General features: G+C 27.1%; 1 protein-coding gene across 9 annotated transcripts in view; it reads left to right on the top strand.

The window, feature by feature from the left end:
• LOC149886187 (uncharacterized) overlaps positions 1 to 17,210 on the top strand; it is a 55,884-nt gene that overhangs the window by 792 nt on the left and 37,882 nt on the right. For 7 of the 9 annotated variants that reach the window (XR_016454208.1, XR_016454209.1, XR_016454207.1 and 4 more), the window contains exons 2-12: positions 926 to 1,081; positions 3,538 to 3,594; positions 8,635 to 8,662; positions 9,607 to 9,661; positions 12,227 to 12,378; positions 13,137 to 13,259; positions 14,623 to 14,670; positions 14,788 to 14,893; positions 14,969 to 15,193; positions 15,333 to 15,439; positions 16,350 to 16,438. Coding sequence is in view for 4 of the 9 variants with exons in the window: in XM_090093353.1 (XP_089949479.1) it covers positions 989 to 1,081; positions 3,538 to 3,594; positions 8,635 to 8,662; positions 9,607 to 9,661; positions 12,227 to 12,378; positions 13,137 to 13,259; positions 14,623 to 14,670; positions 14,788 to 14,893; positions 14,969 to 15,193; positions 15,333 to 15,439; positions 16,350 to 16,438 (1,083 nt within the window). In the remaining 5 variants the exon portion in view is untranslated. The remainder of the gene's footprint in view (positions 1 to 925; positions 1,082 to 3,537; positions 3,595 to 8,634; positions 8,663 to 9,606; positions 9,662 to 12,226; positions 12,379 to 13,136; positions 13,260 to 14,622; positions 14,671 to 14,787; positions 14,894 to 14,968; positions 15,194 to 15,332; positions 15,440 to 16,349; positions 16,439 to 17,210) is intronic. The other 2 variants (XR_016454211.1, XM_090093355.1) reach the window with 1 other exon arrangement.

The following is a 17,210-nucleotide window of genomic DNA, read 5'->3' on the forward strand; positions in this document are numbered from 1 at the left end:
TAATTAACACCACCTCAAATGAAATACAAAAGGCTATCCACTAAACTTCCCAAAATTTGAAAAAATTGGTTTAATCTGTTTCGAACAAAAGATTAAAAGAGATGGAAAACATTCATTCACCTTCGGTTAATTTTTCTAAAGACAAGCTTTATTTTGAAGCTACCTGTCAGAGTAGGCTATATATATATATATATATATATATATATATATATATATATATATATATATATATATATATATATATATATATATATATATATATATATATATATATATATATATATATATATATATATATATATATATATATTGCCTACTCTGACAGGTATATGTATTTATCTGGTAAAAATTTCGGGGTTCACCACTTAATTTAACAAGTAACAGAAGTTCTCTATTTTAATTTTATGATGTTCACTAAGTTAGTCAAAAGTATTTTAATATGGTGTTCTAAGCAGCAGCAAGAAAGTTGTAATCAAATAGTAACACAAAGTCATTTCATCATTCTTAATGCAAAGAGATTGTAAAGCTTTGATATGCAAAGTTTATTCAGAAAGGATTGTGCAAAATAGATTGTGCATAATACTTATTTTTTGCAAAATACAAGTTTTAGCTTCTCAAAAGGCAAAAGAAATAAATCTAACAGCCAAAGAAGTTATAAAAACCAAGACTGAGATAAAATAGCTTTTATTTTTTAGGATTTTATTACAATAGCCAAAACCTTCAATCTGTAATCATTTGTGTGTGTGTGTGTGTGTGTGTGTGTGTGTGTGTGTGTGTGTGTGTGTGTGTGTGTATATATATTATATGTATATATATATATATATATATATATATATATATATATATATATATATATATATATATATATATATATATATATATTCTTATATTGTTAAAAATTTATACAAGCATATATTTTATCTAGAGATGGGTTGTAACATTTTAGACTGACACCAGTTGATATCACTCAAAGTTCTTTGTTTCAAGAATGAACATAAAGTTACTTTTGCAGCGTGCAATCTACAGTGAAGGAATGACTCCTCTGAAATATCATGTTGTTTTTCCTTTAACTTTTGTATTTGTAAGTTTGAACTTTTTTATTCAGTTATTATATACAGAAAATATTTCGTATAAATATATGTCAGATACCTTTGTATGAAGCCTTTGCGTTAGTTATCTAAAGTTGCTATTCAAACTAAATATGCAACTGTTAAAAGCTTAGTTTTCCATATTTAAGAGATTTTTGGTTTGCATTATCCTAGTTTTTCCTAACTTTCATTGTACATAGACCCTATATGAATGTTAGTTAAGTATAAATAATTGTTATTACAAATGTTTGCAATCCATGATTAAATGGATGACCTCTCCAAACTCAATTGTTATATACTTTTGTAAATAATTTTCATTTTTTGTTTTTTCCTGATTTTTTTTATAATAGGTCCAATAGTTTGATGCTTAATTTTAACCTCAGATGTTTCATTAGTTAACAATGAATTCCTCTTCATAAACATATTCACTATTATAATCATCATCTTTGTCTTCATCATTGTTGTTATCTAAATTTGCAAAAATAGTTTTCTCATCATTTAAACTTTCATTAACTTCAAAGTGACCAGCGTCTTTTTTGTAAAGAGCTGATATAACTACCAGCTGTAGAGCGTGGGCAAAGGATAATTGTTGATCCATTTCTAGAATTTTTCCAAGTTTTTTCATAACTCTTGAACCATCAGTCATAATACCAATGATATCATCCTCAAGATTTATTTTAAAGTTGTGGAGTCTTTCTTTTAGAAGTGAAATACACTTTCCTGCTGGCATATTTCCCAACGTACAGATCAAACTTAAATTCCATTAGCTTTTCAACTCATGTACATTTGCATTCTATTATTTGCAGTTTTTAAAAGAAGTCCACTCATCAAGTGTTAAGGAAAATTTAGAGCCTCTTGATATTTGATAAATTATTCCTTTTATAACTTGCTTTTTAAGCTGTTCCTAGTAGCAAAGCACCATTTTTCTGATAGTATTACATGGTTTTCGGACATTTTTATATTCTCATTCAGTTAACCCAGCTTGTATGTAAATGGATTTTCAAATTCTACTAAATGATATACCATATTTCAGTGCCATATGTGCCAATACTTCAGATAGATTTTCCTCTTTTTTTGATGTTGTTGAAAAATAGTTTGTGATTTTTGGTTTTTTGTTTTGAAGATCTTCTTTTAATTCTTTCAAATTTGAAGCTCTAATGGGTAAACTTGGTTTTGCAATTGCAATGTTGCTTTAAGTTTATGTTTAGACAGTAAATGGGAATATAGACCTTTTGTTGAACCACCACCAGTTTTCAGTACTTCTTGCATGTAGTAACTTTGCACCTGGCTGTTTCATCTGCACCTCTTAAAAATGTCTCCATATAAGATTTGTGCTAATGAATTCAGCTTAATTATTCATGATATTAATTTCAGTTCTAAGTTTTTTTTAAAGTTCTAAAGTTCTTAAATTATTTTGACATTTCTTAATCGCATCTATAATTCTAACTGAATTTGTTACTGTAAAATCGGTTACCATTTTGAATAACTGTAAAAATATTTTATTAAATAAACTTTCTGTATTTTGAAAACATCATTAATTTAATCACGCATACATTTCTTTGCATAAAAATTATAGGGTTCTATCCAATTTTTGTTGTTGTTGTAAGAATTTAACTTCCAGTTTTTCTTGATTAAAATGTTTTATTCCTGTCATTTTTTATTATTAAAACTACACGCCTTTAGTATTATGTTTCATAATTAAACTGAAAATATTGTTTATAACTTTTAAATTTTTTGCATTTATTATAAATTGTTAATTTAAAGTTTTGTTAACAAATTCATATAAAATTATAAAAAGCAGATGGAACCCTTTAATTCTTAAGCAATGGTTTGGAATTAATATGAAGCCGAAATTTTGAAATTATATTAAAACATTTCAAAGAGAAAAAGCAGCAATAAAACAAATATTTTTCTATAAGAACTAGTCACTTTATGATGTACAAATAAGTTAATGGCTTAATCCCTATATATCTTTACTTTTATTTATTACATTCCTGAAATCCCTGGAAATTTTTTATGAAAAATCCCAGGATTATGGGATTACCAATTTGTAAGGGATCCTGGGATTGCCATCCCTAGTTGTAAAATCTGCCCTGGATACTTTGACATGGTATAACCATAAAGGATGTAAATAAATTCATAAAAAATCATAGCTAGTGATAGACTACACATATTTAAGTTTGTCTTCAAAACTTGTTTCATTGGGTTTGAACTTTTTCTGTAGCCATTATTCACTTTGAAAGAATATGATTGGAGATATGAAAAAATATAGAGAAAAAGATTTTTTTTAACTAAACAATGCTTACTTATAACAAAAGCTATTTACAATAAATTCATCTGCTAACATAACATATTAAGTCAGGATATGTAAGTTTTACCTTCTTAAATACTTTTTAGTTTTACAATTTGCAATGCATTGATTAATCTCTTTTAAATCTACAAATTACAGACTGCTGATGCCATGACCATGACAACTGTCTTCTCCTACTTGCCCAAACTTGTTAAGGTAATTTTTTTTTTTAAATAAACTTCTGTTAATCTTTTAATTAGCCTTCTCACAATATAGTTTATTATAAACAAAAAATGACATGTAACTAATAGATATTATAACAAACTTTTATCTTCACAATTTCTTAGTAATGCTTTTCTGTTTTTGTTGTATTTTTTGTTTAACACATTATGATGAATGGTTGATATTCAGGTTATTTTTTTAATTCCTTTTTTACAAGTAACATCTGTTTTGTAACATACTCCTCAGAGTTAGGCTGCCAAAAATAGATGTAATGTAAATAAAGAAAAAAAAAAAATTATTAAATTAAACTTAGTGAAAATTTAGCTGGGAAGTTAGTAAGTTTGCATTATGTTATTTGATGATTTAGCCATTTTTATATTTTTATCAATTATCATTTTGATTAGAGGGAGAAAGTGTTATAAAATATCAAGTTATGGTGTTACATTATGGCATATTCATGAGAAATAGTCTGGCCACTTGCAGTAATCCTTTGTTTGCATTTTTTTAGTGTCCAGTCTGGTTCAGAGTGTACAAAATTTGTTTTCATCAATTGTTCTATTTATGGATGCAGTACTTCTAGGAGGCATAAGGGAGTCTCAATATTTAAAGCTCCTGCTTCTAATGACAGTTAGAAGGAATTTTTATTATACACTCTAATTTGAATCATTATAAAAAAATGCCATCTTAAATTTAAGACAAAAATTGCCTTTTTTTTTGGGTCCGCGTTTATTTTTATTATACATTCTGACTCAAATAGAAAATAAGTGTCTGTTTATTTGCAAAAAGCATTGTCTTCCAGAAATGATACTTAATGACAATAAAAAAAGACACTAAAACCTGGATCATTGCCAACTCTATGCTTACCAAAAAAGTTTCACACCATCAATTCCTATACAAAAAAATCAGCATCTGCCCTTGCTAAAAAAGATGCTTTAACGACTTCAAATAATGTTAATACCTTTAAGCCTACATATAAATCATTTGAAGAGTTCTTAAATTGCATCAGCAAGTTAAAATTTGTGACTGAACCATGAGTGGAATAACTGATGTCTGGAATTGTATTTAAGTCAATTCTTTATATTAGACATTGTATTTGAAAAAAATTTGATTTATTTTCTTCTAGGAGTAAGTTTCCCTTAAATTAGACAGAGTATTTTTGATCTCAGTCATGTATTATGCTGATTGAGTGGACATTATGCTGTTCTCAACGCAAAAGCATTGAAAAAAGTGAAATCAAATGTTTAAAAAAAAATTAGCCAATTGTAGTATCCCTGCTAAATTCTATGCACCAATTACATTTACATCTCCAGATTGTCTGACACTTACATAACAGAGTGTTTGTCTGGAAAATAAAGAATTAAAAAAATAATTAGCTTTGATGAAGTAAGAGATTGGAAATTTACCACTAGTTATTAGTAAAAATATTGAAAGTGATTTTGTTCAAATAATGGCAGGAGCTGATAAAAGTCAGATTTCTCCATTTACAAACCTGTTTTTGGAGCAGCAAAATTATTTAAAAAGCTTGAGGCAAGGGATTTGTTGGTAGGCGCCTGTTTAAATTGTTACTGTTTGGGATTAGCTGCAAAATGACCAGCTGCTTTTACCAAGTCGTAGGTGATTGCATCACTATAAAAATTATGTAAAGCTAATTATATAAGTTAGGATTCAATAAAAACATAATTGAAGAATTGAAAGACAAAGTCATAAATTTTTCGGTTCATTAGAAATTTATAAACCTAGTTCTTGATGAAAATTAAAGAAAATCTTGTTTGGGACAAGCATTCTGAAGAAGTAATTGGTTATGTTGATTTGGGTGATCCTAGAGTTAATTTTGCAAAATTACAACAAGCTAATACAGGGTGACCGTTCTGTCAGTACTTTACAATCAATTTATTTTTAATGTAATATGCATAAACTACTGAAATTACAGTAACAGATCAAGTAACATGTAGTGTAAGTATACCAATCTCTATAAACTTATAATCAACAAGCCAATAAATTTGTTTTTCATGTTTTAGTTTTTTTAATTAGAAGTATTGCAAATCTTTTTAAATACAGTTTTGCAAATTTCGCTACTACAATTATTACATCAGTACAATTGTTTTTCCTATTTTGGAAAGCTGTAGGAGTATTAGAAATCTCTGTTGGTTTAAAAGTAATGGCTGTTACTTGTGATGGAGCATCATCGAATAGAAAATTTTTTAAAAGACAATTTAATCTGACTGAAGAAGATCTTAATGGTAATGTTGATGTGAATTACTGCACTGATAATCTATTTGCTGATGATAATGATAAAAGATTTACATATTTTACTTTTAATATTCCTCATTTAAGTAAAACAGCAAGGAACAACCTTTTCCATTCTGGAACTGGTAAAAGCAATCACTATATGTGGAATCAGGGTTAACATATTCTATGGTCCCATATTTCTGATTTGTTTTATGAGGATTTAAAATGTCAGTTACATGCATGTCCAAAGCTAACTGTTGAGCACATCAAAATATCTCAGCTAAGAATATTCATTTAGCTGCACAAGTGTTAAGTGATTCATGTGGTACTGCATTAAAAATCTTTACACCATCAGATACAGCTGAGACAGCACAACTTTGAAAATATTTTAGTGATTTTTTTGATTGCTTAAATGTTTGGAATACAAATAATTGTATATCAAAATACAACTCTTTATCAAAATACAACTCTTTTTTGAAACCATTTTCTGACACAAACGATGTTTGATTTACTTGGCAAATAGAAACATTTTAAAAGTACTTTCTGATTGGCTTTTTTTCTATTGAATCAAGATCTGGAAATTTTTTAAAAAGTGAGTGTAATATGTTTATTACAAGACAAACTCATGAAGGTTTAAAAATCACATTTAATTCTGTTAATGAACTTGTCAAATTTTTAATTAATAACAATGTAAGTTATGCATTAACTGAGAGGTTTTGCCAGGATTCTTTAGAAAATTACTTCAGACAGCAATGGTCAATTAATAGAAGAAAAGATAACCCTTCCTTGTATGATTTGGTTTCAATAATAATACCATTTGAAATCAACTTATATTTCACCCAATTGCTGGTAACTGTCAGAATGTCAATGAAGCAAAAAAAGTATTAAGGGAGAGTACAATATGTATACCACGCAGAAAATAGACCTTCTCTGAAAAATATTTTCATATGAAAAGTTGATTTTTCAAGTGATTCAATAAAAATTTTCCTTATGTCTCCTTGTACTGCTGAAAACAAATAAAACAACATGCATAAAAATGGCTATTTTCATAGTCACAAATCTTATTAAAAATTTTAAATGACATAAATTATTGATAATAAATTAAGTTTTGCTTAATTTTGCAGACCCTTTTTACATTTACTTTTGTTCAATTTAAACAGGCGTCTATTATTTTATAAAACCTCTACAGGTATCCACTTCCCCCCCAAAAAAAAACTAGTGATTTCACAGGCAAATCTAAGTTGAGATTAGTTGATATATATGCATATATATAAATATATGTAAATATATATGTATGTATGTATGTATGTATGTATGTATGTATGTATGTATGTATGTATGTATGTATGTATGTATGTATGTATGTATGTATGTATGTATGTATGTATGTATGTATGTATGTATGCAAACATATATCAACTAATCTTAACTTTTAAATCTATGAGTTATTTGTTTTATATCATAAATATAAAACATGTGTGTATAGTTAATTTCAGACTTCATTTTAAAATATTCTTTGTTTTTGTAGAGATAAGGGAGGGTCTTTTACCTAGCTCTTATTCACAGGAACAAATAACATTTTTAAAAATTAATCATTTTTATGATAAAAAGTTACTATGCCAAGCATGCTTTTATGAGACTTGTGACTATGAAAATAACCCTTTTTTAGTGTGATATTCTACTAAACTATTATAATCCAAGTGATTTTTTTTCATATTTGAGCAGAGGGATTTTAACTTGGTTTGATTCTCTTTGATTTTGTGGATACTTAGTTTTTCTTTTGCATATGAAAAAGATTTTATTCTGGCATAAAGTGTAATGAGATAATAAAATAAGTTTAAAGAAAGTTCTTTGGAAACTCAATGTTAGCTAAAACTCCACTGCTTTTTAAAATTTCAGTTACAATTAACTTTGAATCAATTTTTTTTACAAAACTTTTACTTTCTAAATTTGGAGAAGACACTTCACAAACCACCACATTTTTTAGCATTCACAAATTTATTATAAGGTTGTTCTGCTTTATTAGTATTAAGAAGTGAAAGGCAGTCTTTGCTTAACTTTTGCTTCCATAACCAAAAACTGCTAATTCTGCAATAAAATTTGCTGAATACATAGCCACTTTGAAAAAACATAATTTCTTTATCTCTATCAAAAAGTTCAACAGATGATAAACCATTTAAATTTAAAAAAGAGTTATTTTAAAATGAGTTTGTTAGAAATACTAAAACATGATTAGATAGTTCATAGCCAAGGAGTCTAGTTGATTTTTTAGTCAGATTGCTAAAGAAAGTTACCTGATTAACATTTTTGTAAAACTAAGGATAAAAACTGCATCACCTTCAGCATAAAACCAGCTATTAATGTCTCTAATAGAGATAGAGTTTATTGTGAAGTATCTAAAAGTATTGCATGATTAGTTCTTAACTCATCTCTATACAAATCAGGATAGGATTTGTCAATAATTAAGGTAGCAGTGCTTTTATCAAGCAAATTTTTAAATTCATTAAGAAGAATAGATGGTTCAGGGTTTTATATTTTTAAATCTAAATGAATACTTTGATGAGTATTGGACTTTTAATATGTATCTTATGCCTTTTTTTATACATAATCTAATATAAAATACATATGAAAAAAATAATCAAAATAATTTTCTTTATATATATTTTTCCTATCAATATATATTTTTATCAAAATAAATAATCAAAAAATAAATAAATTACTGCTAAGTTTTAATTATAAAGATTAAGTGTTGAATTCCAAGTTCTTATTTTTCACAATGCTTAGAGTTAAATGTATTTCTTTTAGACATTTGGAGCTTCAGAAGTTCAAACAGGTAAATGTCTATGGTATTATTAAATTAAGTTAGAAAAGGTGCAAAAATTTGGAAAAAAAAAAAAAAAATCATTTATTTAAGATTATCAAAGTTTGAAATATATAAGGTCTTTTCAAAACCTCTTTTTAAGCAAATCATATGAATGTGCCTTTGCAATGATATCGTGTAAACAAGTTAGCTAAAATCAATTAACTCTCATTTAATGAGTGAAAGGTTTTCAAAATCAATGTCTGAAACACTTCTTTTATATCTTTTTTTTTATTTTTTTTTGCTAATTTTGGTTTTTTTGGTTAAAAAGGCGCATAAAGCTTTACTTTATGTTGCAAATGTTAAGAAATTTTCAAATCATTCAGCATCATTTTTACAAACTTTTTTAAAATTGCCAATCACCATTTCTACAAACTGTTTTTAAAATCGCTTATCGTCATTTTTACAAATGATTGTAGTTTCTAAAAAAGGAATGGTCATGATGAAATATCTTGGTTGGAAAAACTCGGAAATTTTGTTTCATGGCTCAGAGTAGAAAAATGTTTTTGAAAAAATGATGATATAATACATAAAACTGTGACTCAATCCTACACTGTTAACAAAGTAGTCTGAAAATACTTACAGTGTCCTAAAAAGTCTGTTTGTTATTCAAACATCTGTTTTTTTTTTTAAGCTACAATACACAATTTTTTAAGAAAAACAGTTGTTTTTAACCAGGAAATAAATTGTGCACTTCCTGAATTTTCACATCAATTTATGCAAATAAATGATAGTAAATTAATAAAACATAGAGAAACTTGTGCTAATTAATTTTGTGCATTAGTGCATTAGTTACTTTTTTCATATGTATTTTTAATTATGGTATGACTTTTAAAAAGGCTAAAGGTTATTGCACAATAATAAAATAGTTGTCAGAGAAATTTTATATTTTTCTATACCCATTTTTTGTTGTTTAGGGAAAGATGCTGGGTTAATTGCTGCATCATTATTTATATCAAGAATTTTTAGCAGGTTTGCTTGAAATATAAAGATTTCAGTTATTTTTATATAAAGTGACTATTATGAATTGATATGAAATTAGAATTACTTTTTAACATTCACTTTGAAAATTAATGGTTTAAAGTCTTTAGCTTTGCTCTTTACGATAATTTAGCTTTGAATTTTTTCTTAGAACAAAAAAAGGAGCCACTATTGCTTTTTTAAGAAATATGCTTATTCAAAGAGACAAAGAGCAAGATACATTAAATTTAAAAAGTTATTGACTTTTATCTTACATCTGTGAAAAGCAGTCTGAAAATAAACCTTTATTGTATGTTTCAAATTAAAACAATAATAAAATTTAAGTAAAAATGTAATTTTTAGTTTCCATATGCAATATTTTGTTTTGCGATTGCCTGATATTTTTATCTTTAAAATTTTGCTATATGATTAAAAATATTAAAAAAACTTTTCAGTTAGAAAAAAAGTTACATCAATTGCAGAGCACCTGATTTTATTTTTCAAATAGCAGCCTATTTGTCTACAGTCTACAAGCTTTGTTTTCCTACTTGGTAATTTGTTATTATTCCAACATCTTCAAAAAATTACTAATTCAGAAATTAATGTTTTCAGAGTTCGATTAAATGAATTTTTTTAAAACCTGCTTTTCACAATAAACACCTGTTTTCTTTTGGTTTTTATTTCACTTCTCATTGTTCTTAGAAAGCTAACAACTGGAACTTGTTTAACTTAAGGATTTTTTCATTTATAATGTTCAATAATAGAATGTTCAAAGTTTAACAGACTGAAGTAGATGTATCCCTAATTTGACTATAAAACATCTTTCAGTTTTGAAATTTCTTTTAAGACCTGTTTTTGAATGAAACCATATTATGAGTATTTTAAAATTAAAACTCGTCTTCATCCATCTTTTGCCTTAATCCTATTTCTTTTATTTTTGCAGTTTTAACAAAGTTTAGATATACGCTAATTTATAGTACCAATTTCTAACTTTTTAATGAAAGTTGACAAATTCATTATTGAATTATTCAAGAAAATATACCAGACAAAGTTTTATCAATCTTGGGAATTGAAACAAAATTTTTTTAGTTTTTAGTGGTTTTTTCTAGTAATAAGAAAGAGAAAATTTGAAACTGACTGAAATACTTAAATTGTTTTTAACTTAAAACCAGAGTTTTGAAATGCAAAAAAATACATAAGGCAGAGTATTTTGAACTGCTGGCCCAGCACAAGTTTAAAAAAATATCAATATCTATTTTATCAGTGCCACAAAATATGTGGGTTTAGAGTTTTCAATTTTTTATTAATAATATTGTTAATAACCTGGTTATACATGTCACTAACATTAATATGCATGCTGCCAGCCTGAAATTTTGTACCTCAGTAGTTTTAAATGTGAGAAATAAAAATATGATTTCAGTCATTACAATAGATAACTAAAAGTTAAAAACCATTTGTAAAAAAGCATGTTTTTAAACCACCTATTTAGCTACAGGTAATTGAAAAAATTATCGTACATTGTTTTGATAAATCCTTAAAAAATCTAATCCATAAAAAAAATCCCCATGAAGACCGAATTAATATAAACGTCATGTATGAATGCGTATGTGGAAAGATTGCATTAAATCTTTTTTGCTTACAAATATTATTTTAACACTAACAAAATCTTTATTCCCTGGTGTAAAGCAGCAATAACAGTTATCACAATAAAACTCTGTTATCATATCAATTATCTCTTAGTTCAGAAGAGTTTCCTTTTTTGCGCATGGTTTATGTTCTCATTTTCATCAACTTTTTTAAGTTGTTGAAAATGATGAAATAAATTCAAAGCAATTTTATCTTAGATTTGTTTTGGCTATTGCTATGAGCATCTGCGCTCATCTCAACATGAATATTTTCTATAGTTTTTGTTTTAATCTTATTTTGATTTTCATTTTGATTTTTGTTTTTGCAAAACAATCAACAACATGCTGACAAAATTTGGAGGCAATGAAAGAAATAATGAAAAAATCCTGAAACTAAGAGTTTCCATCTCATAAACCGTAAAGCACTGGTTACTGTCAAAAATTTAAAACACTTCTCTTCACAAATTTAACTTTCACCCTAAAAAATTAAACAAATGTTAGGCAGAAAGTGTGTAACTTTTTTTTTTACAAGTTATTTTCCAGTAACCCTTTGCATCACAGTTTTGTGAACCTTGAAATACACTTTTGGGTTTTCATTCATTTGATCAATAATGACATAATTAAATTTCAATATGGTATCAATCGAGGTGGTTGTGGTGAGGCTGTTAAAAATTGAGACTTTCTTATCATTGACTTTTTATCTTAAATTGGTTTAGTTAAAAAAAAAAACTATTAGAATAACAGTTAGTGGCAAATGGAATGCATACATGCCTCATACTTGGAACCAAATTACCTTCATTTGTTGGAGGCAGAGAGGGTAGAGGGTTGATTGTCTTGGATATTTTTAAATAAAAGCATCCATAGAGCAGTTGATTCTGAATATTTTGTTATTGTTGCTGTTATTAACTACTTATTAATATATTAAGTATAATTTTATTAACACTCACTAAAGCCTTTTGTGGGGTTACTTTGGTGATATACTGGGCACAAAGAAAGTGTTGCTTATCTCGTCTGCTGGAATTGCTATATCAACATTTGCATTTGGATTCAGCCACTCATATAGCTGGGCTTTAGTTACAAGATTGCTACAAGGCGCATCAATGGGTTAGTAAATTTAACTTCAAAATTAGCTTCAGTTATATTATTTAGAGTATGTAAGAGTATGTTTTAATATTGCTCTTGCATTTTTTTAACCTCTCACTTCTCATGTTTTTCATTTGGATTGTTCTATAGACAAATTTGATTACATATTATTAGTGAATAGCAAAAAAAAATTCAAACGGTTTAAATGTTGATTTGAAGTTTCAATTTTTCATATTAAGAATTTCTGTAAATTAATAGAACAACTAACAAACAAACATTATAATAACTTTTGTAATAATAACATGATAATTTTGATATTAACCTTGTCAAAATGCGCCATTGCTTTTAAAAACATCAGAACATTCTCAATATTGGGAGTGTTCTCAAAAAAAAAAAACTAAAGCAGTACCAGACCATCAAGCCAACCATATTTTGAATTGTTGCAGATATTGAATGCAAAATGAAAGTTTTTTTTGTATATATAGCATCAAACAATAGCTGAGTGTGAGTCTAGATTTTTCACACTTCTTTTTATTTTTTAGGTTTATAAAGATTGAAATATTTAATAAATCAACTTGCACTTTAAACAAATAATTTTAGCTTTGAATTTATGTTATTAAGTTCCTTTATATATATATTCAAATGTTGTCTTTCTGTTAAGGTTATCTAGTTGTTATGTAACTGCTGTTATAATGCTTTGTGTTACATTTTCGCAATGTTGTTTAAAATAATGTTGCTTTTATGATTAATTTTCTAGTTCTAAAGTATTACTTTTTAAGGTGTGGTTGTCATTACTAAATGCATTATAATTGACGTTTGCGATGATACAAATGTTGGATTGGCTTTAACAATCCTTTTTACTGGATATCAAGTTGGACTTATCATCGGACCTAGTTTAGCAGGTAAAATATTTAGTAGTAAAAATGATATTTTTTCCCTTTGTTGTTACATTCACTTTGCATATAGCTTTTACAGCAGTGTATTGACACAATTATCTTTTTTATTACAGGGTGGGGTAATGATTTGCAGAAAAAATTTTCAGAAGTTTAAATGGCTTAACAAAATCGAATTTTTGTATTTATTGTGTTTTTTAGTTGGCAAAACTGAAATCAGAAATAATTTTGATATAAAATAGCCTAAAAATTGAAGCAAAAGTAACTGTAATGTGAAACTTGATTTATGCTTTTTATCTACAAGATTAGTAACCAGAATCAAATTTTAGAGGGTCTAAAAGTACTCAGCTAATTTCTGTGAACAAATTTGTTGGTAATAATTTTCACAAACCAAGTTAAGAAATATGCTCAGAAGATTCTCCTATCGCCATAAGAAAATCAATACAATGCTTGAAGTAGAAAAGACCATGAGAAGAATCTAAAGACTATCAAGAAGATTTGTGTTAGCAGGCCTATAATTCAACTTTTTACAAAATAGCTTAGCTTCTAGTTAGAGAGCGAATAAAAAAAAACCTCTGAACTGATTAAAGAGTTTTGGCCAAAATTTGTTGAAAATTTTCTTAATAGAGAAAAACTTGCCCATTAACTTAGTTAACTTAGGTCATTATCCTTAGTCAACAATGAAGCTAGCAGTTGCTTCATTTGGTAAACAATTTTCACCCATCTTAACAATTTTCACCCATGTTAAAGGGAAAGAACAAGTGAATACAGATGTTCTTATCAGATTTTTAAAAAAAGCATATGGTACCATATCTAAGAAGACTTTCACTGGTGAAAGCTATACATTCCAACAGAAAAGAGTTCTGAGCCATGAGACCTAAGAAATCTCATTGCTTTAAAATAAAATATAACCCATATTTAATCAAAGCCTTATGGATCTTTCTCTAGCCTTTTTTTGAATTCACTTAATTATTCAATCGGGACAATTGAAGAGAGCAGTATATGCAAATAGGCCCAATTAAGTCTCAGGCTTTTCAAGCAAACCATTACAAGGGGCTGGAACTCAATATCAAAGGAGAACTCCTCAGCCTTGCCAGTTTTTCCATCCACAGTTAGAGGTTGTCATTTAAAAAATTCAAGAATCAATTGAATGTTTAGATAAAACTCAATCTTATTTTTCAGTTTTCAAAATATTACTCAGAGAATATTTTTTCTAACTTGCCTAACTAACTTGTGTAAAATGCACTATGAATTAGTAATTCTTAAATAAAGCATTGCTTTCACAAACACTTATGTTAAAAGAAATTTACTTTTTTATTGTGTTTTACTTCATAACCTAAATCTCATTCATTGCACAAATCTTGAACTTTAGCTTTATTGGTTTTTCCTGTTGAGCGTTACCCACATACTTTCACTAAAGGTATAAAATCATTATTTTTATATTTGTATTCTGTTTTTCTACAATTATTTATTGTGTGTATTTGCATATTTGCATATGTGCTAGTACTTTTTTAAATATATTGCTTCTTTGGTTTAGACTCTTTCTTTGGGAAATATCCAATATTTTTACCAAACCTGGTAATAACAGCCATTTTCGTTCTTGCAATTCTATGGATATTTTGGGTTGTTCCTGGAGATAACAGGTAAATAACATTTTTAAAACTTTAAGCTACAAAAAAAAAGAGTGAAAAAGCTTTAATTTTTACATGTTCTTTTAGTGTTTTAAAACCTGAGACGGTTTGTTTAATTAAAAAAGAAACACTGGTGCACAGTGATTTCACAGATAAACTGGACAGCTACTCGAAGATCTCTCAAAATATTGAAGAACAGCATCATGTGATGTCAGAAAATGCTGCCATACATAAAAGCAGTAAAAATATTGATTCTCTTTTTCACAGAACAATTCATGCTCTCAAGTATTCATCGCTGGGTAGGATTTTGAGGTTGGTAACTTTTCCAACTTACCCATCATGCTTAGAAATATTGTATTTAAGTGAATAAATTTATCTATAAATTAGAGAATAATATTTTATGCATTATTGGATACTTCATTCACTAATTTCATTTTCCTTTATTATTCAGATCAAAGCAGGGTTTAACTTGTGTCATTCTTTATGGTTTTTATGGATTAGTTGGTATTGGATTTATGGAAATTGTGCCTATTTTTTTGGCCACTGCTAAAGAGTATGGTAAATAAAATGTTTTTTGGTAGAATCATATCATGAATCTCTCCCATAAGTATTGTTTAAGGTAGTAGATAGCTCGATGTTTTTCTTCCTTATTTTAAACCATGACTTTAGGGTGAAAATTTAATTGGTTTTATTAGACCAAGTTGTTTAAAACATATTTCTTTTTTCTAACTCAGTATCTAATTCAAAGTGAAATAGATTGTCCTGACCTTTTTTAATTTTATTTTATGATATATTATATCGAAAGTTTATGTACTTAATATCATTAAACAACATAGATCATGGTAGAATTAAGAATCAAATCCTAATTCCATATCAAATTTGACATCATTTTACATAAAAAAATACAGATACTGTTTATGATTAATATGTAAATGTGGTATAATGAAATTAGTAGTTTAGGAAATTAAAGAGCGATCAACGTTCCTGTATAACTTGCAACTGCAATAGCAATCTAAACTTAATACAAAAAGTTAAAATGCTAGAAAAACTATTTACAAGACTAATAACAGTTAAAAAGTAGTTTATCCAAAGCTTTTCAACAGTATGACAGGTCAGAAGAAAGTTTACAAAAGACTGATATAATAAAGTGGATTAGGTAATTCTCAAATAAAACCTGTAAAAATGAATCTAGTGCTTAAAAATAAATCTAGTACATAAAACATCTATTCTAAAAAGTTAAAAACTGTCCAATTAATTTAGATATGCTTATAACGCTAATGAAAAGTCTTGTTAAACACATTAGCTTCTTTTGAGTTGTTTTTGTTATATCATTATTTTTTAGTAAATGTTTTTTTTTTTTTTTTTTTTTTACATGCATTTAAAGGGCAATTACTAAGTGATAAAAAATCATTTTTTGTAAAATATTGTAAGTATTAGACTTTTATATCCTGCTTCCTTTCTTTTACAGGTGGAACTGCAATGACAGTGTTTGATATTGGAATGTTGATGTTGATATATAGCATTATCTTACTGTTTACTCAACTTGGAGCTTCAAAGGTTTGTTAAGTTTAAGGTTACATTTTTTTTTTGTTAAGTTTAAGACTGATATTTTTGTTCAGAATAAAATCTCAAATAAAAATAAAAAATGTATTTTTAATAATCAGATTGATAGTTGAAATAATAAAGCTTACCATTTTAAGATTGATAAATTAGAAACTGTTATTCACTGTTAAATTTTTATTAGATTTAGTATTAAGTTAGAGAAACTGCTCAGTTAATCAAGAAAACATTCTGAACTGCCATACTGATTCAATAACTTTGAAAATATTTAAATTCAACCAATACACAGTGTGTAATATAAAGTTTACACTAAAAGAATATATTTATGAACCGGTTAGAGTCTAATAAGTTAGTAAAGTAAAATGTGTCAATCATAAAAAACCCACCCGCAGAAACATATTTTTTTGAGTGGTTAGAAATTTGTCACTTGAATTTTTACACGCGTATAAAAATGAAATGGCATAATAAATCATTTAATTGAATCATGGTGCTTTACATTTAAATCTTTGCATCAGCAATCAAGAGATCTACATTTTTTTTTTTTTTTTTCTTTTTCTGAAGAATCATATTTAAGCACCTCCATTCCAAATTACATCTTTGTTTTTAATAATCTTTTAAACAATTGATTTATCCAATGTTTTCATCAAGTTCTTTTACAAAATTATCAAAGCTAGCTACCTTGAATCTAAAACTATCAATAAACCGAATCTCTTTTTGGAGCTCTCTTCTACTATAAAATCCTTTGAAAAACCGGTATACTTTTCCTCAT

The sequence above is a fragment of the Hydra viridissima genome, unplaced genomic scaffold (genome assembly GCF_058129835.1).
Source record: "Hydra viridissima isolate aposymbiotic clone 2 unplaced genomic scaffold, HvirCarnegie_v1 scaffold_7, whole genome shotgun sequence".
NCBI classification, from domain to species: Eukaryota; Metazoa; Cnidaria; class Hydrozoa; order Anthoathecata; family Hydridae; genus Hydra; species Hydra viridissima.